We start from the raw sequence: 27,598 nt of genomic DNA, 5'->3' as shown, positions 1-27,598 counted from the left end.
GACCATATGGAAAGGATGCCTGCTGCACAATTGCTGACCCTGAGAACATAACTTCATTTGCCCATATTTTTTGTTAAAGATTATAACAAAGACGACGCAAAAATGGTCTTTGACACACCAACGAGATTCACTAACCTAGTTGTTTAGTGACATTTTCCTCGAGGAAAAACAATAGAGAGCTTGATGTTTCAGGTGCAAGCCATACTTCAATTCAACTCTTAAATTCTGACTATCAGCAAAAAATACAATAAAAATGCCTGTATGAATTGCTATACAGACCCATTAAATTTACAGAATAGAAGGGGGCCACAATTTTCTTAATTGGAAAGAACCGATCACTCTCAATTTTGCAAAGAAAAGAAGCAAGTATCTATACTCTGATCTTCGTGCCAAGATACATCCATTACATGACTCTTTCCGCTGTCAATATATCTAGGCAGGACTTGTGCTCTGCCTGACTTTGCTGAGTTGACTTTCAAGTTTCTTCATCTTTGCTTCCTCCCCCTTAATTGCAGACTGAGACTGCAACAAAAAAAAAACGTAAAGTTTAGCAGCATTCAATCTCTAGCATCAATCCCTAGAGACTGGTGCTGAAATGGGAAAAAAAGATTAATAAAGTTTCCAAGAATCTAATAGATGCTAGAAACTATATGTTGCAAATAAGAATAAACAGCTTTTCTTCTTCCTGACCTTACTGAGTTCACTTTCAAGTTTCTTTATCTTTGCTTCTTGCTCCTTAAGTGCCAGGGTTAGAGATCGAACATCCAAAGTTTCCGAGAATTCACTCAGAGATTGGGACTGCCAGAACAAAATAGAATAAAAAATTTAGTACAATTTGGGATATTAAGCATCCAAGAATCAAATAGATGATAGAAATTATACCTTGCAAATAAGAACAAACTCCAACTTTGCTGCAGAAAGATTTAATAGGAACCATAACAAATACTATAGTGTTTCATCTTGACCAGTTTATTTGTGAGGATCCACAAAGGCATGCATTAGTCCCACACTAGGTGCGCATTGGAGAGATCTTGGGTGCTTAATCAAGGCCGTAATAAATTTTGGCTAGCCTATGTGGATAAAGTCATCGGTCGTTTCAAATGGTATCAAAGCGACTCGACCCAAGGCTCGCGTGGCTAGGGGACTTGGCAATACAAGCATTTTTAGAGCTAACCATGAGCTAGTCAAGATGTCTGTAACTGGCCCTTTCCTTGACAAGATGCCAACCTTTAAAAGGGGAGAGCATGTGAGGATCCATACTGCATGCATTAAATCCCACATCAAGTATGTATTAGGGAGCTTGGGTACTTAACCAAGGCTAACGACTCCAAATAATAACTTATAGGTAGCCTTTTTGAGAGAGGTCCCGAGTTGCTACGTTATCTCAGATGCTTCATTTTTCTCATGCTTCAGTCTTTATTACCATATCTGAGATTCCATTGTTTTCATTCAGTTACATCTACATACAAAACCATAATCAACAAGCCTGATTTAAATTTTTCAGGCTTGACCTTCAAAACCACATTACCTTCATTCTTATGAAGGGCTAAATACTGTCTTGCAAACTTTATTGTATCTTCTCATACTTCTCATCCACATAATGATGACCATCTCCAAACATTCTAAGCACAGACCATGAATACAAGAATGATAACAAAGGCATCCTTCCATTTCAAGTCATTAATTTTCATACAATTGATAATTTATCTAAAAAATGTACAGAAGCCAAAAGCAAGGATGTTTTTGATGGCTAGCAAGCAACTGCAGTGGAGGCATTGGAGGAAAGAAGAGGAACAAAATGAGAGATGAGAGAGGTCAAGGGATCAAAGATTGGAGAGGGTAACAACAAGTATGACTACTTTTGGTTTAGGCAATCCGTCTAAAGGATGGTCTGCTGTCAAATAATCTAATTATATTTAATGAGTGTCCATAATAATACATTAATTTGGGGCTTAGGCCAAGCCTAAGAAGGCCAAGGTCTATCAAGCCCAGCCCAAAATCATATTAGCCCCCTTAAGGCCCAACCTGAGCCCAATATCCATTTTACCTTCACCTAGCCTTGGCTTGTAGCTAGCTCAGCTTGAGGGAGGCGTGCCAGCGCTCTCTCAAGCTTATTAGCAACCCTAGATAATAAGGGTTAGATGCTGAATAAAGAAATTGAAAAATAACAAAATAGTACGTAAGATTACCTTCCATTTAAAACATGAAAATCTTTTAACAAAAAATATGATAAGATTACCTAGAAATCAACAATTTGCTTTAGGTCGAGTATATAGTATATCATCAGGTCACGTAATAATTTTAAACTAGAAGTCAGAAATAAGATATTGGTCATGCCGTTCTTGAGTGGATCATGACTGCACTTGCATGGAGCAGAAAAGAGACAATAAATATGATAAGCCTCAATTTTGATGAGCTTAAAACAGTAATGATAGAGACATTATCCACCACCGTGCATGTTCCATAATGTGATGCCAATTGAAATTTACAGCATAATCAGCATGCTAATGGTTAACAGAAGAAGCAACGCAAGAAATTAATGCTGACCTTTTCCAGCAGTTGCACACGTTGTTTTACCTCCTCCACTGAAATCTCTTGCTTGTGAACCATTTGGAGAACATAAAGCAGGTGTGAATGAATGAACTCTGAACAGTGCTGTTCAAGAGTACACTGTGGGATAGCAGATTGACAGCCAACTTGATAGAAAGGGCAGTTTACAAGCTTCATCGGGCATACAGTTACACAATGCCTATCCATCTCGCGTCTCACTATGTTCTCTGGGCAATTCTGCTCACATGGGAGGACCTTGAATGGGCAAACTGAGTCATGCTTCTCTGTATGAATAGCTGAAAATGTAGCTTTGCATCCCACATTTGTGCAATTTACAGGTCTGAAACAACACTGGCTTCTATGCTCAGCAAGCTGTTGGGCAGTGTCAAATTTGATTGGACAGTGAAACATGTTTCTAAAATCTAGATTCCTGAGAAGAGTCTCTGCGATGGCTTTCCTTCTATCCATTAACCAGAATCCATTCTTATCCATCTCTTGGACAAAGTCATCGATTTTATCCTCTCGGCTTTCGCTCATCAACCAACCTGAAACACGGCTGAACATATTCCTTTTTGAATTTGTAAAATCATTAATGAAGTTAGATATGATTTCAGTCGGATCTTTAGAAGTTTCTTCCATTGGATCCAGATTACCATCTCCTCGGACTGCAGACTCTGCAAGATATGTTTCACTTCTTTGTGTGAGATAATCCACCATCTCCTTTCTCATTTCAACAGCTACAGAAGCTGGACCCTTAAAGAGGCCAGTGGTGTTATCCACGCAAGCTGTGGCCAATCCAGGAAGCAGGAGTTTTGCTATTTGGTGCACTAATTCGATATCAAATTGGTTGCAAGAAAGTAATGAGCCACCTTCCTTTACTGGCCCCGTATCTGATACTGGAAGATCCATGGCACCTTCTAATTAGAGCCTACAAATCAATGAACTTACATATGGTAATAATGGTATGCAAAAAATAAACAGATACTATGGCACAATTAGTGAAACAATGATAATAACAAGAACCAAAACTCTCAGCTAAGCTGTAATAAAAATTATTTCTAGGTTTAGGTTGAATTTTTAGTAGCTCCCTACAAGCTTGAAGGAATAAGAAAACTCAAATTCAAGGTTCATCACGTTAATAACTGATAAATTCTCTTGTTATATAAAAGCATCTGATTGATATCCTTTACCAAATCATATGTGAAAAATTGATGAAATTCTGAATAAAAAGGAGAATTCATGCTTGCGACGAATCTTTCTCTCATTTTCTTTCTTCTCATTTCCTCTCACTGTTTATCTTCCTTGTTTGTTTATTGCTATTCTGATAATCTCACAACCACATCAACAATTTTGTCGATCAAGAATAGTATTTTTCCCTCTCTCTCATCTATTTCTCGATTTTTCCTGTGCATAAGTGGGAGTTTTCATGGAACCCAAAGTTCTATCATGTGAATGTGAAGAAAATTTTTTTTTTTTAATTTCTGTTTCTAACATTGCAGCAACAAAATCTTATGAAAAAAACGAGTAATAATTCTCGCAATAGTTACCTCCTTTATGCCCAATAGCTACGCATGACTCGAGAACTCCAAGATCTACCTTCCTGATTCTTGCTTCCCGAGCTGGTCATCGAAACCAAGATTGAGGAAAGGCATCAAATCAGGTAAAAAGAAAAAAGAAAAGAGGAAAACAAGTAGAAGAAGGAAGAGATTGCGTTAGGGTTTAGAATTCCACACGTAGGTAAAGGAGAAGGAGATCAAGCGTGGCCAGCACACAGAGAGAGAGAGAGAGAGAGAGAGAGAATGGCTGGAAAACCTAGAAATGAGAAAAAAAGAGGAAGAGGGAGGGCGGGTCATAAAACCGGTAACAGTTGATACGAGTACGATCTTATCAGAGAACTACTCCTCCAATCATCATGATGAAATACGAATCTTAAGGCGTGTCACTGATAAGTGCTAAATAATGCATAAATTAATACCTTATTCATAGCACTTATCATTATTTTAATTCATATATTTTGTAAATTCAACTAAAAAATGTATTACCTTCACCAATGCATTTTAATGAATTATCAAAGATAATTCAAGTTTGATTTGATTATTTATTGATTAAGTTTAATGCATGCAGGTCAAGTCAAGCTCAATTAGGTAAAATCTAAACGGACACTACATCATTTCATAATTTTATATTTTCAGAATCGACTCCAATAACTCTTTTCCAAAACCCAGTGCTTCCCATTAATTTTTGACTCTTCATACGTTCACCTAAATTTCTCCTTACTCATTCCAACTCTTTTTCCACGTGATCCTATTTTAATAAAATTCCTTCAATTATTTGTTTCTCATATCTCAAAGCATATCACCTAGTTGCACGAATCCCAAAGTCTCATCCCATCTCAGCCATTCATCTTGCTTCCCATATCATCCATCCATCAAATCTCCGATTTCCAGCTAAATGGACCTGTTCCCAGCGACCACTTGTGATCTCCCGCACCTCACAAATCCAACCAAACTCCCAGCTCACGAATCATTTCTTCCCTTCATCCATATCAAAAAGAATCCCAGGAACTCAACTTCCCAGCCGTTCCGCTTCCCCTGTTTCATCATTATCCCATCTCCCCTTCCGGATTAACTCCCAGCTTCATCCCATTCAAATTCCTTCATCCACAAATCCCGATCTAGCCGAGATCCTCTCAACATCCTCATCTCCTCAGAGCTCGATTCCAGCCAACTTCATATCAACCTTCCTCTCAAACGCCCGCGTCCGAGCATCTCAACAACCAATTCACCTTCATCCCCTGCTTCGGAATAAAGAAATCCCGAACCTCACGGACCAGCAAACACGGCGTCGAAGGATTTCCTGCCAGCCGTGAGCTTCATCATCATCCATCCCAAGTTCACATACTCACTCCTCCCAGCCGAGATCCTCTTGGTTCATGGATTGAATTCCATCTCTTAGCCGAGATCCTCCTAACGTCACAGAATCTTCTTCCGCATCCCCTGTACGTGAAGAAGCGTCGGATGAATCCCCTGCATCCCGGAACCAAGTTTTCTTAGCATCCAGCCGAATCCAAACTCCCAAGCTCATCAGCTCATCTTCACAACGTCTGGAAGCTAGCAGCCGTCCGAGATCCCTGCTCCACGTCCTCGCCATCCGAGCTCCAAGGATCAAGCCGACTTCAGCCAACGAATTCCAGTTCCCAGCTCACCGACTTTCTCGTCCACGGATTCCTTCACGTCCACGAATCAAACCAAGTTTTCTCCCAACATCCGGATTAGATCTTCTCAAGTGTATCTCCCAGCATCTTCATCTCCAGCCATGCTTATCTCCCACGGATAGAATTTCTTCTCATCCTTATTCGACCCATCCTGCTGCCAGCCAGGATAGCATCCCGAACAAATCTCAGCCAAGTCCCAGCGTTCCGTATCAACTCCCCTGTTCAGCCTCCATCCTTATCCCATCGTCAAAGGATCAAAAGATATCGACTCTATCCCGCAGCCGTTGATCCATCTTTATCTCAACTTGGAACAGGGGAGAGAGAAGGAGGTATGCAGTCTATAAAAGGCTCTTCATGGAAACCAGAGGGGGATGCTTGGAAAAAAAGGATCAGCAAGCTTCTCCCTATAGCCGAGTTTTCAAGGAAGTCAGAAAGAGGGAGAAGACGGAGCGAAGAAGGAGGTAGCTATGATGGGAGTCGGAGTCCTCTGCGCTACTGCTATCGTCCACAACTATATGGAAAGCTGATCTCCTCTCCAGGGCTGGATGTAGCCCTAACATAGGGACATGGGTTTTATATTTTATTCTATATTCTTGGGGTTGTATGAACTTATTGTTTTCAATGGATATCTTCTTTTGAATCATATTTAATTTCTGTGATTTTAAGTATGATGTTCGTACAACTGTTCTTCATGATCACTAAGTAAATATAAGATAGTCCATGCTTAGGGAAGATGCGATGTGCTGCCACCTTAGATTAGGGTAGACATTTCATGCCAACTGAAGATGGATTATGCCCAAATTACTTTTGTGAATTTTTATTTAAATGTTTATTAGGCTTGTAGCCAATTTGCATGTTAATCCAAGAACGAAATAAAATATAAATAACCCTTGTTCCGATGTTAGTGGTGAATTCCTTGCCCTAGGTTCCCTTAAACTAATATCCTTTTAATTGCATTTTCTTTTATTGAATTGCTTAGTTTAATAGTCTTCACAAATTCATCCTTTTAAATATTTTTATTTTTAAGAAAAACAACTATACCCCAATCCCTGTGGATCGATACCCGTAATCACTATCCTACTAGATACGTGCTATTGCGTGGTCTTTAAAGTTGACTATCAATTTTTGGCGCCGTTGCCGGGGATTGCTAGCATAGTTGTTTTCTTTTCATAAAATATTAAAAAAAAACTTTCAAAAAATAATAATAATAATAATAATAATAAAAATATATATCTCTAAAATAAAATAAAAGTATTTTCTATTTTTGTTACTTTAATTATCCCCTTTCTTCTTTCTTACTAATTTTTGATTTTTATTTTGGTATTATTTAATCAGGAATCGAAGAGAAAATCTGGGGCGATCAAAAAAGGAACTATTGGAAAAGGAATACGGTAAAGGTTTGCTTTAAAAATTGCTGGGGAAATTCCCTTTGGTAATCTCTAAACCTTTCTTATTTAAATTGATTCCCAGTTTGCTTGAAATTTTGTGGTGATTGTTTGATTTTAATTTCAGTAAAAGTGTGAATGCATGCTTGATACACATATACCAATTAATCCGCACATAGTAGGGGCGATCACCCCAACAGGATAAGAACTGGATTTCGTCACCAGATTCTTGCCCAAGTTAGGTGAATCAATTCTCACATAGCCATCACGTTAATTAAAATCAATTAGACGTTGGCCCCTAGGGACATTCGAGCTCAATAGGACGAAGATCACCGAAAGTTGCACCAATTTCGCTCTGTGGCTCAGTTGATGTCTAGGCAAGCTTTGTCCCAAGGGAGACAGTTCACCTGTTCGAGGCAAGTGGTTTTTAAGTGGGACCTTTGCAAACGCATCGTGACCCCCCCACTTACCTGGGAGCTTACCTGGTTAGCTCAGTCATTAGACCGGATTGGAGGCTTAGGTGCCCTCTTCAAACCAGTTAGGAGCTGTCTAGTGATTTTAGGGTGAACATAAGGAATTGTGTTTTTCTTTTTAGTGCATGCTTGACTGTACTGATGAGAGGAGTCTTAGTGTATGCTAGGGTGTCGTTCTAGATCTCTTGAATTAGTACCGTTTGACTCTGAAATAAAGCGTTCTCTTAGGGCCCTTCGAGCCGAAATCCGCACTTATAGAACCCTAGGATCTGCTTCACCTATCAAGATGGCTGAAGAACAACCCAAGCTGTTAAAGGAGTACTTCACTCCTTCCATTTATACCTCTCCATCTTGTATCCGACTACCTGATACCACTGCTGCTGTGCAGTTTGAAATTAAGTCTAGTGTCATCCAAATGCTTCCCTCTTTTTATGGACTTAACAATGAAGACCCATACAAACATTTAGATGAGTTCCTTGAGATCTACACTACTGTCAAAATTCAGAACTTCACTGATGATGCTCTGAAACTCAGGCTGTTTCCTTTTTCCCTTAAGGATAGAGCTAAACAATGGCTCCATTCATTAGAAGCCAATTCCATTCTCTCATGGGCTCAAATGCAACATGAATTTCTAAAGAAATATTTTCCTATAGGAAGAACAAACCAATTTCGGCGTGCTATCACGAGCTTCTCCCAATCTGACGGGGAAGAATTTCATGAAACTTGGGAAAAATTTAGAGACTTATTCCGAAAATGCCCGCATCATCAAATACCTAAATGGCAGCTAGTGCAATGTTTCTATGACGGATTGACTGAACGAAACCGTCAGATGATCGATGCCGCATGCGGGGGAACTTTTATGCTTAAAAGTGACCATGAGGCATGGCAATTGTTTGAGAACCTTAATGAAAATTCCCTCCACCATGCCTCCTCCGCTCGTCAAGCACCTCCGAGTTATCAAAGAAAAGGAACCATATATGAAGTTAGCCAGTCCATAGGTCTATCTGACAAAGTAGATGCACTATCCCGTAAGTTGGACCAGCTAATGTCTAGAGAACAGCTTCCAAACTTTTCCCAAGCACAAGTGTGTGCTCTCTGTTCTAGTCCGTCTCATACTATTTTTGAGTGCCCTTCGGCAGCATAATTTCCTGAATTTGTGCAAGAACAAGTAAATGCTGCCCAAGCACAGTCCCGACCGGGTAATGATCCGTATTCTAACACTTATAACCCGGGGTGGCGCAACCATCCAAATTTCTCTTGGAAGCAGCAGACTTCCAATACCTCCCAGCCTTATTCCCAAAACTTTCAACCGTTCCAGAGTGTTCATCCAAACCGTCCTCCTACTCACTATTCACAATTTCAACATGTCCCTCCTCCAGCACCCCAAAGAAACACAGCCTTTGAGGAGAAAGTGTTGACCTCCCTTCAAGGTTTGGAAACCATTACACAATTGGTGCACTCTCACACGCAATCTATCGCCAAGCTAGAATCCCAAATGGGGCAACTAGCTAATGCACTGAACAAGCGAGAGGAAGGAAAGCTTCCAAGCCAACCAGTGAGTAATCCTAGGGGACAATACATGGCTCAAGAAAATCAACTAAATACAATTCATCATGAACAAGCCAATGCTTTGACTACCCTAAGGAGTGGACGTGTAGTAAACAATAAGATTGGGGAGGGTAACAATAAGGAAGGTAAAGAGGAGGAGAGAAATGTATCACATGATAATCCAAAACCTTCTTCTTCTTCAGCTAGTTCACCTTCTGCCAACACTCACATTCCAAAGGCCCCATTTCTTGAAGCACTTAATGCACCCACTCCCTTTGGCAAGAAAGGAACTTCACTAGAGGAGATGATGGAAATTTTCAAACAAGTAAAAATTAACCTTCCGCTTCTTGATGCTATTCGACAAGTTCCCTCCTATGCCAAATTTCTCAAAGATCTTTGTACCCAAAAGCGAAAATCTAGGACACATGTGCCTAAAAAGATCTTCCTAACTGAGCAAGTGAGTTCTATTCTCCAACACAACAACCCTCCGAAATTCAAAGATCCTGGTGCTCCCACCATCTCCTGTGTCTTAGGAAATAATTTCATTGATCGAGCACTATTAGATCTAGGGGCAAGTGTCAACCTTTTACCTTACTCAGTTTATGAGAAACTTGGGTTAGGTGAGTTAAAACCAACCTCAGTATCCCTTCAATTGGCTGATCGATCTGTAAAAATACCACGTGGGATAATTGAAGATGTTCTTGTCAAGGTAGACAAATTCTATTTTCCAGTAGATTTTATCGTTCTTGATATGGAACATGAGCCTAATCCTAAGAAACAAATCCCCGTGATCCTTGGGCGTCCCTTTTTAGCTACAGCCAATGCGAGTATAAATTGTAGAACTGGGGTGATGAATATATCCTTTGGGAATATGAAGGTCAAGTTAAATATATTTCGTGCCTCTGATCAACCTGCAAAGAAAGTTGAGTGCTTCCTAATAGACAAAATGGACGATCTTGTAGAAGAAACCCTTCCCTATATTTTGGCAACTAACCCTCTGAAAACATACTTGGCCCATTTTGACTTTGATATAGACAAGGCCATAGAAGCAGTCAACTTCCTGCCCAACAATCAGTCTTCCACAAATTTTCTTCCTTGGAGAACCCCGCATGAACCCGGTATGATTTGATAAGGATGCACTGCGTCTGGCTGAAGACGTTAAACTTAGCGCTTGTTGGGAGGCAACCCAATTCTCGTAGGTTATTTTTGCATATTTTCTTGTCGCATTTTTTTATTTTCTTAATAGGATCCCTCATATTACTGATGCAACTACGGTAAAATGCTTCTATCCTCCATATAAATCATATTTTCGTCCAAAATAAGAAATATATAAAACAATAAAAATAATAATATAATATTCAAAAAAAAAACATTGAGGACAATGTCTGATCTAGGTTGGGGGGTATAAGATTCGAATTTTATAAGAAATTTTTTTGCATTTTCGCATTATTAAATAAGTTTTTCGGAAAAAAAACCTAATTTCTATGCCTTAGTGCTGAAATGATAATCACACAAAGTATATAAAATCTAAAAAGCCCAATGATTAGTCAGGAATAAATCAATTTGAGTTCTTTTCATTAAAAATTCTTTTAGCAAGTTGTAAGATAATTTTTACTTTGAAATTTCACAACACGTATGGCCTGCACTTCTAAGGGTTAGGTTTAACATGATGTTGTTAAGTCTGGTAGCAACCTTGAGTCCTGATGAATCATACCTATCTAATTCGCTTTAAAAAAAAAAAAAGAAGCGAATTTAGTCAGGTACATCGAAAAGGGCTACCTATTGTCAAAGGTCAGCGGGCTTGCAATGATGAATCCGAGCATAGGTCCGTAGGGGAGTCTTGATGCCTAACACCTTATGCCATCTGGTGTGGGAGTGTTGACTGAATGCTCGTTACATGGAGGAATCATTACAAGAGTAAAAGTGCGTAATAAATATAAAATAAAAAAATAATAAAAAAATAAAAAATAATAAAAAAATAAAAAAAAGAGAAAAAGAGAAAATAATATTGACCTTGAACAAGACGATAGTGTGAAAGCCGTCGTTGTAAAAATTCGAGTAAACTGGAATATTACAGATAAAGCCCATGAGGTATTAAAGTAAACATCCACAACTCTCGAAATCCTGCAAGATATGATGATTTTGAATCAGTGAATAGGTCTTATCGGACCAATTCTTGGAAACTACTAGCTTTGGCAGTATTTTAGGAATCTAAAGCCTTAGCTTGTGTATGGTCCAGATATCACCGAGCACCCAAGTATAAATTGGCCTTACAACTCTCTAATAGAAACTTAATGACTTCAACTTAAATTGCATACTGATTTAGGATTTGGGCTGACTTAGTAATTAAAACTTTATGTGCTTTTAAAATTCTTGGCACTTATGCATTTAAAATTAGATTTTATAAAGCAATAAAACAAATTCATTAGGTAGAGACAACAGTTTGTGGGTATCTGAGCCGGAAACCCTCACGAGACAAAACTCGTCCACTAGGGCCACCTAGGGGTTTAAAGCCTTATTGCATACGGTAAATGCAATCGCGATTCCTGCGAAAGTGAGTTAGTTTTTATTTTGCTCGAGGACTAGCAAAATGCAGGTTGGGGGGTGTGATAAGTGCTAAATAATGCATAAATTAATATTTTATTCATAGCACTTATCATTATTTTAATTCACATATTTTGTAAATTCAACTAAAAAATGTATTACCTTCACCAGTGCATTTTAATGAATTATCAAAGGTAATTCAAGTTTGATTTGATTATTTATTGATTAAGTTTAATGCATGCAGGTCAAGTCAAGCTCAATTAGGTAAAGCCTAAACGGACACTACATCATTTCACAATTTTATATTTTCAGAATCGACTCCAATAACTCTTTTCCAAAACCCAGTGCTTTCCATTAATTCCTGACTCTTCATACGTTCACCTAAATTTCTTCTCACTCATTCCAACTCTTTTTCCACATGATCCTATTTTAATAAAATTCCTTCAATTATTTGTTTCTCATATCTCAAAGCATATCACCTAGTTGCACGAATCCCAAAGTCTCATCCCATCTCAGCCATTCATCTTGCTTCCCATATCATCCATCCATCAAAATCTCCGATTTCCAGCTAAATGGACCTGTTCCCAGCGACCACTTGTGATCTCCCGCACCTCACAAATCCAACCAAACTCCCAGCTCACGAATCATTTCTTCCCTTCATCCATATCAAAAAGAATTCCAGGAACTCAACTTCCCAGCCGTTCCGCTTCCCCTGTTTCATCATTATCCCATCTCCCCTTCCAGATTAACTCCCAGCTTCATCCCATTCAAATTCCTTCATCCACAAATCCCGATCTAGCCGAGATCCTCTCAACATCCTCATCTCCTCAGAGCTCGATTCCAGCCAACTTCATATCAACCTTCCTCTCAAACGCCCGCGTCCGAGCATCTCAACAACCAATTCACCTTCATCCCCTGCTTCGGAATAAAGAAATCCCGAACCTCACGGACCAGCAAACACGGCGTCGAAGGATTTCCTGCCAGCCGTGAGCTTCATCATCATCCATCCCAAGTTCACATACTCACTCCTCCCAGCCGAGATCCTCTCGGTTCATGGATTGAATTCCATCTCTTAGCCGAGATCCTCCTAACGTCACAGAATCTTCTTCCGCATCCCCTGTACGTGAAGAAGCGTCGGATGAATCCCCTGCATCCCGGAACCAAGTTTTCTTAGCATCCAGCCGAATCCAAACTCCCAAGCTCATCAGCTCATCTTTACAACGTCTGGAAGCTAGCAGCCGTCCGAGATCCCTGCTCCACGTCCTCGCCATCCGAGCTCCAAGGATCAAGCCGACTTCAGCCAACGAATTCCAGTTCCCAGCTCACCGACTTTCTCGTCCACGGATTCCTTCACGTCCACAAATCAAACCAAGTTTTCTCCCAACATCCGGATTAGATCTTCTCAAGTGTATCTCCCAGCATCTTCATCTCCAGCCATGCTTATCTCCCACGGATAGGATTTCTTCTCATCCTTATTCGACCCATCCTGCTGCCAGCCAGGATAGCATCCCGAACAAATCTCAGCCAAGTCCCAGCGTTCCGTATCAACTCCCCTGTTCAGCCTCCATCCTTATCCCATCGTCAAAGGATCAAAAGATATCGACTCTATCCCGCAGCCGTTGATCCATCTTTATCTCAACTTGGAACAGGGGAGAGAGAAGGAGGTATGCAGTCTATAAAAGGCTCTTCATGGAAACCAGAGGGGGATGCTTGGAAAAAAAGGATCAGCAAGCTTCTCCCTAAGCTGAGTTTTCAAGGAAGTCAGAAAGAGGGAGAAGACGGAGCGAAGAAGGAGGTAGCTATGATGGGAGTCGGAGTCCTCTACGCTACTGCTATCGTCCACAACTATATGGAAAGCTGATCTCCTCTCCAGGGCTGGATGTAGCCCTAACACAGGGACATGGTTTTATATTTTATTCTATATTCTTGGGGTTGTATGAACTTATTGTTTTCAATGGATATCTTCTTTTGAATCATATTTAATTTCTGTGATTTTAAGTATGATGTTCGTACAACTGTTCTTCATGATCACTAAGTAAATATAAGATAGTCCATGCTTAGGGAAGATGCGATGTGCTGCCACCTTAGATTAGGGTAGACATTTCATGCCAACTGAAGATGGATTATGCCCAAATTACTTTTGTGAATTTTTATTTAAATGTTTATTAGGCTTGTAGCCAATTTGCATGTTAATCCAAGAACGAAATAAAATATAAATAACCCTTGTTCCGATGTTAGTGGTGAATTCCTTGCCCTAGGTTCCCTTAAACTAATATCCTTTTAATTGCATTTTCTTTTATTGAATTGCTTAGTTTAATAGTCTTCACAAATTCATCCTTTTAAATATTTTTATTTTTAAGAAAAACAACTATACCCCAATCCCTGTGGATCGATACCCGTAATCACTATCCTACTAGATACGTGCTATTGCGTGGTCTTTAAAGTTGACTATCAGTCACGGATCTAATTTTGCCGCTGACATAGATTCTTTTTTTTTTTAGGACTGATATAGAATTTCAAATTTGAGTTTGGGTTAGGAAAGTGAAGATGGGCACGCACTTAATTTTAGTTAGGTAATTTTACCAAATCAAGATCATCACTTGCTTGAATGCCTATGATTACAATTAGGAGAGACTCTTATAAAATGGTAATACATATCACAATGTGATTTTCCCACTCTTTATGAAATTTATAACAAATGCTTTATTGAAATCGAGCTCAATTTCATTGTTGAGGAATTGAAAAAAAAATGCTAAAGATTAAGTGCAAGCGAATATGTATAAATTAAGAAGAATTGACTCGGGCTTGTTGCTCTAAGAGTAGCTTGTTCAAGTAGGACCAGAAAATAAAAAAACGAATAAGAGGATTTAGCGCACGGAACTCCACTGCAAAATATGGAGAGGGTTAGATGTAAGCAACTTTGAACCTGCGTATAGAGATGTTGATTTCATATTTTAAATTATATTTATATCATAATAGAGCATTCTTACTGTTGCATCAAAACCTAACCTTAAAATAAAAGAAGAATAGTTTAACCAAATGGATCTTTTATCAAAGCTATCAAGAACCTAGGAATAGATTTATTTCTCTGCTATCCCCACTAGAAAAACCTTAAAATAAAAGGAGAATAGTGTAACCAAATGGATCTTTTATCAAAGCTATCAAAAGCCTGGAAATGAATTAATTTCTCTGCTATCCCCACTAGCAAAGTGGCTTGCAATTGGTATATCTAAAGTTTTCATGCATTTCATGGTATTTTTCTATCTAGAGTTGGTGAACACAACCAATCTTAAGCAAATTAAGAAATTTGCAAAACTTCTAATATAATCTGAAAAGTTAAGCAAATTTATGGGGTTAGTTGATTGCATTTTTTATATGAATCAAGGAATTGCTAGAGACTAAAGGGGTACATAAGTTTCATAAGTTGACAATTTAAATATCTTGGATACTTGACAATTATCGAAAGCTAAAAATAGTTTATGATGATCATTCTTTAATGCAAGTAATGACCGATTCATTTAGAAGACTGAAGAAGCCCTCTTAAATATTGTCAAGACATTATCCTAATAATACCCACTCATTACCTATGATTATATTATCCTTGCGGGGTTGGGGGATAGGTGAACCTTTTATTGAAGCAAGTAGGGATTATGAGGTACAGTGTCTCCATCTGCAAGAATTTTCCAATTCTCTTTTTTCTTGGCTTTTTGTTTAAGGGACAAGGTTTGGAGGTTGGGACAAGGACCTAGGATGAAGTGTGGGTTAATCAAGGTCCTTTTAGTGGCAAAAGAAAAAAATTAGGCATAAATTTGCATAAACTAAAATAATATCATATAATACTTTCTTTTCCATTAAGACCAAATAAAGAAAATAATTAGGTGTCTGGTCTCAAGTCAAGTTGTCGGCAGTCTTACTCACTAACTCTTGAGACATGTACATCTTCACTACTAAACAAAATTGCAACCTAACACCATTGCTACTACCAAAAGCAATCATACATCTTCTACCATAACTTATTATCATTAGATTATTCAATGGAGTCCAGTTATAGTGTTCTGATAAATACACCTCTTATCTTTTTTAAGCAGAAATTTGATCTAGTTTAAGCACTCGACCCGATTCAATCCAATCCGGGCTGGTTTAGGTCAAAGGAATTTTGCAGCTTGGGTTGAGCATGAATCAATTTTTTTGTTCTCGATCTTAAATTAATTGCATGTAGATCGAAGGCCTAATATCAAATTAGGCTCGAAGAGCAAATTTGGAAAGATTTGGTTAACAGATTAGATGGATCAAAATTAGGCTTTATAAATTGGACTGTGCGGTGGGTGGATCGTATGAGCGGATTTGCGAGCGGGCAAGACATGTGCCATTTTTTTTTAATTTTTGCTTAGACAGGCGCCTCACAGTACATGAGTACAGATATACCCAATAAAGTCTGAAAACAAAATATTGCGGAGAGCTCTAGGCAGTTGTCCCCCCTGCATCCATAGAGTGCCGCTTGAATGACTAACTACGTAAGAGACCATCCAATCCGCGACCCCATTGGCCTCTCTATAAACATGCTTAGTCAGGAAGGCCTCCCCATCCCTGCTCATGGCCTAAATATCTTCGAGTAGTAGATGGTCCCACTGCGACATCCTCAGACCCCTTCTGAATCCATCCTAATATGCCAGGTTTTATTGCATGTGATCAACTGTTAAAAAACTAGTTTTATGTATCAAATAATTATTAAATATTTTATTGCTATGATGGTACTATCCAAACACCAACCATACAGTACATCCTTTGATTTATCAGGACGTGACAGCAGATGGATATTCCTTTGGTTTTTGTTTTTTCTCTTATACTTTATCAGGACCGTTCCTTTGATGGCCCCTCCTCATGCACTGTATACCAAGGAAAGTATCCAGATACGATGGTCAATGCCGCTCCGAGCACAGTGATCTGATTTGAATGAAACGAAATCAAAGCTCATCAGATGGACACCCGATCAGAGATATCGGCTGGAGAGAGTACGAATCCAATGTGGAACGCATCCGATCGACGGCTCTGATCCGTCACCCTTGTGTGCGGTCGCATGCGGATGCGTCGTCCGCACGGCAAACCAGCGAACCGCTCCCGGTGGCGCGAAGCTCCAACGCACCGAATTCCTTATATCAGTTTGAGATCCCCTCACCGCAGGTGGAGTTACCACTTGGTCAGACCTCGGCGCGTTGCCTCCTCGCGCCAGCTCGGAGGCGGCCGACACCACATGTCTCTCCACATATTATTTATTTTCTAAAATTAAAATTCTATATATCTTCAATAAAAAAATCTGAATCACTCCAGAAATTATTATTTTTATTAGGTAATTATTTTATTTTATTTTGTTTCGGTGGAGATGCACTGCAACGGAATAGCCGTTTTCGGTGGCATCTTTAATCCAATAAAAAAAAAACAATGAGAAGCGTTAAACACAACGTTTTTTTATTCTCGTTACCTAAAGAAAACGTTCAGAAAGGCGTTTCACAGAGAAGAGAACAAGAGAAACTCTTGTATAAGAAAAATTATCGCAGAAGACTCGGAAAATCGCATGATACCGTGGCAAAGCTGCACTTCCGGATCTCTCTCTTGTGATTGGTCGCAGGGCTCGTCGTCTCCAGGGGAGCAGAGAAGTTCCGAGTCTCGTCCACTGAATCCTCTTTTGTCATATACCACTCCGTTTTTTTTGGTAAACATATATCATCACTCCGTCAATCTCCGAATTTTCTTGCTCTTATGTCGATCTTCTCACTAGAGTTGATTCGTCTCCTTAGAAAAAAAGGGAACGGGCTTCGATTTGTAGTTGATATCTAGTTCTAGAGCTCGGGCTTGCGAGGTTCCTTGCTCTGGATGTTGGAAGGTCAGTCCTTTTTCGTTTTTTTCCTGGATTTTTAGTTGTTTCTTTTAGTCTAAGATCGGTCAATGGATGAAAAACGCGATTTTTTTTGCTATTGGCATGTGTTTTTTGATTTGGTTATGGTACATAATGTGTTATTTATGCCTCTGGAGCCCATGGAATCCTAAGGAAGTTGAATTTTCTCTCTTTTGGGTGGAGAGGAAGCAGAGGAATCCCTTAAAAGGGCGATTTTTTTTTTCATTTGAGCTTGGATAAAAACGTGTTCTTTCTTAGTAATTGCAGCTTTTATTGGAGTTTTTATTACAGAAATTTTGGATTATTGTTGTTAGAATTCAATAACTTCAAGTTTTTCCTCTATGTCTAAGTCGAGGTTTACAGTTTTAGGGATTTTTATGTGTTTCCAATTCATTATTGTTCGATGATCATCAAAATCTCCATCTACTTGCACATGGGTTTTTCGTATGAGTTATTTTTCTTTTGATTCTGTGACAGAGTTGATCCACTCAAAGTCAATGTTTTATTCTTTTCCTTCTTTATTTGCTTTAGGTCCTTTCTTTTTTAATCTTTTTCTTCTAGTCAATAAAGACTCCCACGTTCATCACAAAACTCAATAGCCCCGACCTTACTTTTATATGTTTATAGGAGAACTGAGGTTCCTTTTGGGCATGGTATTTTAATATTTTAAAACATGTCATCTTCATCTGTTCCTTTCCATTTATCCGGTTTCTTACTCAAGTTTTGCTATTCAAGGTACTTGCAGAATATCTGTTTATAAATTTTGATCCATAATTTTCTTTTTGATCGTTTTCTTAAATGGGTTTCGCAGGAGCTGATTCAATTTTTAAGCTTTTGATTAATTCTGAGATCTCATTTTGTAGTTATGCAACTATTCTATTTCAGAAACTTAAATTTCACATTTAAATTTTGTTATAGCATGTTCTTTACTGGACAGTAAACTTATTGGTGATTCTGCTATTCCTTCTCGAAGACTGCATGCTGTTCCAGGATTTCAGTTTAATAGTTGCGATTTTTATTATGTGTTGCTGGTTGTTTGCCTAAAAAGTCCTTTTCCTCCCCCCCAATTTCTGACACCCTATGATACAAAAGTTGGCATTTCATTATTTCTTGATCTTAGTTGTTCTCAAGATCGAAATTTTAGTATGTTTTAGACAGAGTCTTATAACATTCTGTTCCAAGCTTACAACTTGAGTTTTCTATGCTGAATTCATTAAAATGCAAACACCTAGCTAACAACTTCTTTATAATTTTAATCCTTGTTTACAGAGAATTTGTGGTATAGAGACGTAACCAAATGGCTGCCTTGGTCCCTGGTGCTCTCCTCAAGCTCCTTCAGCATATGAACACAGATGTCAAAGTTGCTGGTGAGCATCGTTCGGTACTCCTCCAAGTTGTCAGCATTGTTCCTGCTCTTGCTGGTGGTGAGCTCTACCCCAATCAGGGCTTCTACCTCAAGGTCTCTGATTCATCCCATGCGACCTATGTTTCCTTGCCTGATGAGCAAGATGACCTCATCTTGAGTGATAAGATCCAACTGGGCCAATTCATCCATGTTGAACGCCTTGAGGCAGCCTCCCCTGTACCTATTCTGAGGGGTGTGAAGCCAGTCCCTGGTCGCCATCCGTGTGTTGGCAGCCCTGAAGATCTTGTGGCCGCTCGTTCCTTGGCATTCCTCAATGCCGAGAAACCGCAGGCATCCAATGGCTCTAAAGATAATATTAGCACACCATTAGAAAAACAGAGAAGCAAACTCAGGAAATCGGTAGCAACTACTAAAGTTGATGAGGTGGAAAAGAAGGCATTGCTCGGTAGGTCATACTCTTCGCTCTCAAAACCATCAGTAAGCAGTGTATTGGAGAAGAAGGAGGCTATCCATATAAGATCCAGATCGCTGAGTTCAAAGTCAATCCCTTCATCTCCGACAAGCATTTATTCATTACCCACATCATTTGAGAAGTTCTCCAAGGGAGTTAAGCAGCAGACAAAAGTTAAAGTGCCAGAGAGACCAGCACCCACTCCTACAAAGTTGGGCTTATTGGAGAGGGCAGCTTCTGCTTTGAAGGCAACCGCGGCTAAGAAGAAGCCATCTGCTGGAAATTTGATTGGAAATTCGATTCCAGGGGTTGAATCAGGGCCTAAGGTTTTGAGAAGGAGCTGGGAAGGGAATGTGGAGCTGAAAGGGAGGGATAATTATAATCCAAGGGCAGCAAAGAGCGAGACTAAACCTGAAGCCCGAAGCACTTCTGTGAGTTCCTTTTGACATTTTGGCTCTTTTTTTTAAACTTGAATTAATTGACTATTATATTGATCTTCTAGTTGTATATGTATATTTTTGTTTTTGATGAAGTTAAAAAGCATTTTTCCTATGCTTTCCATGGTCTTTTAGTGATCTATTACAATATCATGCTGATATTATTAGTCAATAGCTAGTTCTATGGCTGCCAGTTGTCAGATTTTTATAGTGACAATTGGCTATGATTACTGAAAATCAATGCTGTAATCGTTGGTATTATTTCCTTCTCGATTTTAAAATGATTTTGTAAATTCTAGTTTGCTTTTTTAGCAGAAAATTTTGGTGGATATTCAACTTCCTTTTATTATTTGGGCATTATTTTAGTGTTAGTTGGAAATTTAGAAAGAGCCTCTGTTTCAATTTGCATTTCATTCTGAGCCATGTTTTCAATTTCCAGTGCAAGAAGTAGCAAGGCACAAATGCCACTTTCTTATTATGTGAGAGAATGTTAAAGTAAGAAGGATCTATTTTATCCAAAGAAAAAGTAAGAAGGATCTATTAATAGTTGGTCACCGATCAAATAGTATATCTTCGTATCTAAAAATCTATATAATGTTTCACTGATTGCTTAAGAAGTTTTCTGAATTTGATGATGTTATTGACTTTAACAAATTAGTGTGCATGAACCTATATAAATCATCTTCTACTTTTGTGTTAAATTTTACAGTTAATTTCATTCTCGCCGCCACTAATAAGGGAAAAATAAAGAGAAAGAATTATAATTATCTTATGGCAACTTAGGATGTTTCTGCCATCTTTATCAGAAGTTGATTTTTAGTATTCTGATATTACAAACTGCAGGTTCCTCGAAGAAAACCAACCACAAATGAAAAGTTGCTACCTAAAGAGGACAACAAGGTGCAAACTCCTGCAAGGAAAAGCAATGCAAGTGCCACTTTGGAAGATCCTGATAAATTAAATAAACAACCGGCTCCTGTGACAAGGAGGACATCAGAGGCCACTCACAATACATCCTTTGGCAATCTAGTCAAGGTTGTTTCCAGTAGCAGAAAATGGACTGATGGCAGTGTTTCCTGGGCATCACTTCCATCTTCTCTAGCAAAACTTGGAAAGGTATGGTTCGTATCAGTCTCAAAATATGTTCTCTGCATGACAGAAGGGTTGAAAATATTTCATTCTACATATTTCCTCATTTTTAAAACCATCTAATTTCTGCTTTTTTTTTAAGACTCATCTTCTTTAGGTGCTATTTTTGCTCTTATTATGTACTTGTAAACAAATCCAACAGCTATATGGCCCTATATATGGACCTGGTCTTCTTTTTGCATCTAGTTTGGATTCTCCAAAGCTGAATTATTTGTGATGCACTGATTTATTTATTGATTTAGTTCATTGATTGAATTTTTGTTTTAGGAAGTCTTGAAGTATAGAGATGCAGCACAACAAGCTGCCATTGAGGCCATGCAAGAAGCTGCTTCTGCCGAGACCTTGATTCGGTGCCTTAGGTAAATGCATCTATATAAGGCTTTTTTTTTTTTGAGGAGCAAATAAATGCATCTATAAATTAAATCACATGATTCTTCCACTTTGACATTACATGACATCTTTCATATTATTAGCACAGATTTTTAGTCAATATAGTTCTGTTTTTCATTCCTTTGCATACATGTTTAATCTCTATTATGAGTTTATTTTGACAAACGACCATCATTTTTTTTTGGAGAAGAAATAGCCATATGTTTTAACTTTAACTATGTTACAAATCTTAATTAATATATCAAGGAGCAGTCCAGTCCAAAAATGAAATCATTTAGTAGGTTGTCGTTCTGGTCGTTATGTTTTCCTTTATTCTCTACTCGTTGATGCTGCTACATTCCCAAGTCTTATCTATGATATCCCCCTTATTTTGAAAAAAAATCTAAATAGATGGTCCATCTTAAATGGGCCTCCTTTAATGAGTCTCTTGTCACATGCCTTCATGCTTTGTCCAACCATTGGCAGCATTCAGACCTTGCTCTTTCGCTATTAAAGTTAATGATTGAAAGTTGATGTCGATATAAATCATATGATCCACCAACTTAAAAGTGTAGAAATTCAAGTGATGTTGCAAGTTTTCTGATACATATCTTTGCTGAGAGTCCTTTTTTTTTTTGGGTAAAATGGTCGCTCACGTTAGTATAGCGTGAGTGCAACCAACAGAGTCAAGATACAATACGTGGCATAAAGATGGGGGTATAATCTTAGACATAGTGGATCCTTCAAGGCATAACAGTAGTTAAAAAACTTGGTAGTTTCTAGTTAAAATATTTGGAAGGTATAATGTAGAAGAAACTCCAGAGTCATGAATTGGAGAGAATTAAGTATTGATAGGCTGTGGAAAGGGACCAGATTTGGAGTTTCTCTCGAAGCCTTTTGAGGTTACTTGAAAGAGAATATATATTTTCTAAGTCAGCTTGGAAACTGATGGTAGTATAATATTCAAAGTGTATGAAAGCAGGCACATTCTGTAAAAGAGTTGGAAAAATACCTATCTAAAATATCTCTACTTTGGTTGCCTTCAAAGATATATGGTATTCTTATAGTGAATACAAGTCAAATTACTAAGATCACTGATATGCTGCCAAATCATGGATTCCATTTGCAATTGGTTTGGATGCCGGCCATAATTTCATGACATGGATGCCATGCGGCCGGCATGGAAAGATGTCATTTGCCAAGGTGGTGTGAGTCATTTAACTGCTGGTAGTGGTGTAGTTCAGGACGGACTACTTTAAGAGCCAAAGAGGTAAAGACAGATGCTCTTCTAATGCCATTAGAAGAGCATTAGAAGAGAGGAGAGAGCAGACAAATTGGGGGTCAGAGGACTTGAAAATTAGTACATCTTAATGTTGGGTGGAAGCTGATATGGAGAACATTTAGAAGTCAACATTGACTCTAATCAATCAAAGAGCAGTGCAAACTAAAATACTAAGTTATGGGAGCACATGTTTAAATAGTGTCATTAGGTAGATGCCAACTAGAAGAAATCCTCTTGACAATGAGTATATATCTATCGCGGAGGAATAAATGGATCAATTGAAGGTTCCATCTTGCAATGTATCAATCGAGCACTTTGACCAAGAAGACACCATGAATTGTATTAAGATTCATGAAAAGTAGCCATGCTTACAAAATTGCCTGCCATAAGATGAAAACTAGGTCCCCGCTCGTATTATTGAACCTGCGAGGTCTACCTCCGGTGGATGCTTCTATGGCAAAAAGATCTAAGCTTTGAGCTGAATGTTTATTCTCCTCCTCTCATGGCAACCCATGTTCTCTTTACTTTTTTTTTTTGTTGGAAAAGACACCTCACACTAGATACATAACCTTCTATACCAACATAATTTAAGCATGTTTGAGCTCAATTAATGACTTTGAATAAACAACTACCGACAATGAGTGGAACCAAAATGCCAACTGTTAAAATGGGCCCCTCAAGCCATAGATAAGTTGTATTGGAAACTTGCTGAGCATGCACCAAGAGGTTGGAGATAATTCAGGTAAATTGGCAGAGAATAAAATCTAAAACATTTGTTTCTTTGTAGACCTCGTGTGAGCTTGTGATTTTAGGAATGGAAACAATGAAGTGGGGACAATGCTTCTGTGTGTCTGTGCTTCCTTGTGATTTTTTTTTTTTTTTTTTTTTGTGAAAAAGCCTACTACTTCCTAATGTACTCGAAGTTTTCGAGTTAAAATGCTTATTCACCATTGAAGAAAACTTCTGAAGGTTTCGAAAACTACTTATTGCTGCAACAACTAAATTAAACAAACAGCTCAATAACTCATGATTTTTCACAACTGAGTGTAAATATTTTGCACCATCCAATTGGAGTGATTTATTAATGAATCAACCAAATAAAAGGTTCATGCTCAATTGCACAAATTTTTAACAAATAGGATGATTTAGTATGCCGGCAACTAATACAAAATCCACTTGCTTGTGATTTTTTATAACTTGGAATTGTTTATTTTTACCAGTATATGTTTTTTGGTGAAAAGATATGTATGTTTTTTTACCAGTATGTATGCGGAGTTGACATCCTCTGCGGAGGAGAATAACCCTCAGCCTGCGGTGGAGCAGTTCCTGAACCTCTACGCCACCCTCACCCACGCCGGTCTCATCTCCGACGCCCTCTCCAAAGCCTCCCCCGCCACGGTAGCCTCACCGGACATGTCCGCGGGAGGTGACCCGATCCAGGAAGAAGCCCTCCGGGTCTCCTCCGAGACCCGCAAGCTCGCCGCTTCCTGGGTCCACGCCGCCCTCGCCACCGACCTCTCCCCCTTTACCCTCTACCGCCCTAAATCCCCCTCGATGAAGCCCGCGGCGGCGCTCGTCCTTGAGTCCCCGGCCAGATCCACCGCGGCCTTGAAGCCTGCCGCCTCCCCGATCAAGCCCCGTCCGTCATCGGTGGCGACGGTCTCTTCCAAATCTTCGGTCACGGCGGCGATCCGGAGGCCGCGGGGGGCGGCGGTACCGCTGCCGCCGCCGCCGCCGCCGCCGCAGCCGCCGCGGGAGTTGGCCCGGGGAGAAGGGCTGGAGGAGGGGGCGGAGCTGGCGCGGGAGCTGAGGGAATCCTCGAGGACGTGGTTCTTAGGGTTCGTGGAGCGGTTCTTGGACGCCGACGTGGCGGCCTCCGGGCCGTGGGATCGGGATCTGGTGGCAGGGATGCTGTCTCAGCTCAAGAAGGTGAACGATTGGCTGGATGGCGTCGGGCAGAGGGGAGTGGAGGAGGGGGACGACGGAGGCGGCGACGAAGACGGCGTACCGCCGGAGACGATCGAGCGGCTCAGGAAGAAGATCTATGAGTACCTCCTCACCCACGTGGAGTCGGCCGCCGTCGCTCTCGGCGGCGGAGGAGAACGGCCTGGGCGGAGAGGATGATGGAGGCTCATCAGGGGGTTGAGCACGAATCACGAGACGGAGGATGAAGTGGAGATCGGACTGTAGGATTTGTTTGTGATTTTTTCAACCCGGGTTGGTACGTCTAATTATCATATATAAATGTTATCATATTATGGAATAATTGATATATAAATGTTATCATATTTATTAGTAAAAAAATTATACTAAAAAATAGTATAAAAAAATGTTATATTTGGTTGAATGTAATTTTATACGAGTATGTTGTCAAATTTTCAAAAAATACTCTTGGATAAATAGTTCAGATGATTATATGATTTTTCTCAGTTCATTTATTGTCTATTTATATAGAGGCCATTTCAAAGATTAAAATATATTTTTATGACTTAATAAATATTTTTAAATTAATTAGATATATATTATAAAATATATTTCTTATTCATCAATATATTAATATATTTATAATATATTAATATAATATTATTATAATATATATTAATATAATTAATATTGATTATTTGATATATAATATCAGATATTTTTTATTAAGAAATGATATTTTAAGATTAGCTTTATTTGATAATTTAGCATGGAAAAATAAATACCACCATAGCGGTGCTATTTGTTTTACCTTTATCCCCTAGAAAAATAAATATAAGATTTATTTTATTATCTTTTTTATTCACTTTCTGTATTAATCATAGTAATCTGACATGAAATTTATTTTTTCTACTAGATTAACTCCATTCAGACGGCTTGAAGATAATTATTTTGGTAGGCGGAAACCAACGGTCAAGCATTGAAAGTGTATATAGATGATGTATCTTTTTAGGAGAGTTAATTGTGATTTGTGTGCTGCAAGATGTATCTTAATCTCTCTTCATCATCGCAAACATGGTTAATCTTTGTCTTGCAAAAGTTGAATTATGTTTAACATTTATTTTTGTTTTGAAAGGTGGAAAAGTGTCTAATATCTATTACTCGATGCTAGATTGAAGCAATTTTGTCAAGTAACATGTTAGTTTTGACATATGCCTAGATAAGGAATTTTGTAGGGTGGTCTGATATCATATGATGCTGCTCATGCATGCAATGGTTTTAGAATGATGGCTGTGATAATATTATGATGGTGGTTACAACACTTTCTTGGAGTGGGATCCATTAGCTTGTGAATATTAATAAGAGGTATTAGAATTATAAGCATTATTTGACCATTTTCTATAAAAATGATTGTTATATAATGGGAAAAAATGACCACCATCCAATTTTTGTTGTCCATTCGTTCTCAGCATTCATCTTCTGCCATTGTCCATCCATCTTTTTGTTCATTTTTTCGTTCATTTGTTCATTCTCTAAGAAATAGTGGTGTTCATTCATTTCGAGTACCTATTGGTCTAGGCTACCGTTCGAGCAACTCCCATTACATTGTCCCCAGTTGCCCCACTTTCCACTCTCTCAATTCTTGCTCGGTTCCATGCTTCCAACTATTCATTATTAAAAAAAATAAAAAAAAATCAAATATAGTTTTTGTTATAAAAAATTTGAAAATAGAAAATCTATTTTCTATTTTCAAATTTTGTAAATAGCCCATACTTTTATTAGAAGAAACCCACTTTGTCTCCACTTTTTATTGTAAGAAAATTTTCTACTAATTAGAAGGTGATTGCAGCCCCTAGAGTTGAGCTCTTTTTGTGGACAATTGGGTGGCATAGACTTCCTTGCATATCTTTATCAGCTGAAACAGGACTCACTGATGAATGCTTAGCTAGTTGTGATGTATGTGGCCTTCTTGAAGATGTTGAGCAAATGTTGATTGGTTGCCATATTCCAAAGGACACATGAAGGGCGATCTCCCACAAGTTTGGGTACTATAGCTATTATATTATATTGCAAGCCCTATTAGATTATATTGTTCCTATTGGTAACTCAATGATGCAATCAATTATTACTTATACTGCTTGGATGCTTTTGTCAGCTGGAAATAGCCTAGTGTTTCAAAATGATGCTTCTAATCCATTCTTGATTGCCGAAGATGCTATAAGGTTGGCTTCAAAAGCTTGATATTCTGTCAAGTAACTTCTGGCACTGGGACATCTGCAGCTTGAGTAGCTTCTCTTCATCTTATCTTTTGCATGTTTGTTAGGTGCCTTCGGCCTATGGGTTGCTCAAAATTAACTTTGATGGCCTCTGCAAGGTAATTAAGGTGGAGCTAGCTTCGTTGTTAAAGACCACAATGGCCATGTGCTTTTAACCGGTTCAAGAAAACTTCATGATATCTCGGTCCTAGGGTAGAGTTAGAGGACAATTTGGGAAGGGCTTATTTCTAAGGGTGTTATCCATGCGAGACAGGTGCTGGGCGCGGACAGTGTCTTCCTTGAGGAGGACTCTGTGAGGCCCAATAGTTTCACATCGGAAAGACTCATTCTAGAGCCTGAGCATATGAGGCGGGTGTCTTCAAATCCCGCAGACGCGTTTTGGGTGGAAAACAAAACCGAGGAGGGATGAAGGACGCTTGCGTGAAACCCCAAAACCAGACAATATCTGGCAGAGGAGCCCGTGTTCCCCCCTCATGTGGCCTCCACGTGGGCACTAAGTGCCTCACGTGCTCCGCACAGGAGGGGCGTGACATTTGGTATCAGAGCCGAGGACGGCTCCTGTCCGATGGTGGGAAGGGTGTGAGGTCCAATAGTCCCACATCGGAAGATTCGTTGCAGAGCCTGGGCATATGAGGCGGGTGTTTCCAAATCCTGCAGATGCATTTTGGAAGGGAAACAAAACCTGGGAGGGGTGAAGGATGCTTGTGTGAAGCCCCAAAACAGTACAATATCTGGTAG

General features: G+C 39.0%; 2 protein-coding genes across 6 annotated transcripts; one reads left to right on the top strand and one right to left on the bottom strand.

Annotated features, from left to right (window-relative positions):
* Nucleotides 1–34: 34 nt before the first annotated feature.
* LOC103714866 (uncharacterized) lies at nucleotides 35–4,410 on the bottom strand. Of its 3 annotated transcripts, none has more exons than XM_088720178.2 (5): nucleotides 4,284–4,410; nucleotides 4,098–4,169; nucleotides 2,548–3,478; nucleotides 691–798; nucleotides 35–522 (listed from the first exon to the last, which is right to left on the bottom strand). In XM_088720178.2, exons 3-5 carry the CDS (start codon nucleotides 3,457–3,459, stop codon nucleotides 433–435), a joined length of 1,110 nt encoding a protein of 369 aa, XP_088576304.1. In that variant the 5' UTR covers nucleotides 3,460–3,478; nucleotides 4,098–4,169; nucleotides 4,284–4,410; the 3' UTR covers nucleotides 35–432. The 3 variants fall into 3 exon arrangements, with proteins under 3 accessions (XP_088576304.1, XP_008800542.1, XP_088576303.1); XM_008802320.5 differs by having other exon boundaries at nucleotides 2,548–3,095; nucleotides 3,204–3,478; nucleotides 4,098–4,403; XM_088720177.2 differs by having other exon boundaries at nucleotides 4,098–4,403.
* Nucleotides 4,411–17,283: 12,873 nt separating this feature from the next.
* LOC103714852 (protein CORTICAL MICROTUBULE DISORDERING 2-like) lies at nucleotides 17,284–25,698 on the top strand. 3 transcript variants are annotated; one of them, XM_017844535.5, is made up of 7 exons: nucleotides 17,285–17,424; nucleotides 17,510–17,595; nucleotides 18,877–19,855; nucleotides 20,705–20,977; nucleotides 21,278–21,369; nucleotides 23,924–24,882; nucleotides 25,501–25,698. In XM_017844535.5, the coding sequence occupies exons 3-6, from the start codon at nucleotides 18,905–18,907 to the stop codon at nucleotides 24,783–24,785; spliced, it is 2,178 nt and encodes a 725-aa protein (XP_017700024.4). In that variant the 5' UTR covers nucleotides 17,285–17,424; nucleotides 17,510–17,595; nucleotides 18,877–18,904; the 3' UTR covers nucleotides 24,786–24,882; nucleotides 25,501–25,698. The 3 variants fall into 3 exon arrangements, with proteins under 3 accessions (XP_017700027.4, XP_017700024.4, XP_089786335.1); XM_017844538.5 differs by lacking the exon at nucleotides 17,510–17,595 and having other exon boundaries at nucleotides 17,284–17,424; XM_089930209.1 differs by having other exon boundaries at nucleotides 17,405–17,595.
* Nucleotides 25,699–27,598: the final 1,900 nt, after the last annotated feature.

The sequence above is a fragment of the Phoenix dactylifera genome, chromosome 4 (genome assembly GCF_051530095.1).
Source record: "Phoenix dactylifera cultivar Ajwa chromosome 4, Ajwa_hap1_PhDact_Kaust_v1.1, whole genome shotgun sequence".
Classification (NCBI taxonomy): domain Eukaryota; kingdom Viridiplantae; phylum Streptophyta; class Magnoliopsida; order Arecales; family Arecaceae; genus Phoenix; species Phoenix dactylifera.
This window is presented reverse-complemented; position numbering and strand designations above follow the sequence as displayed.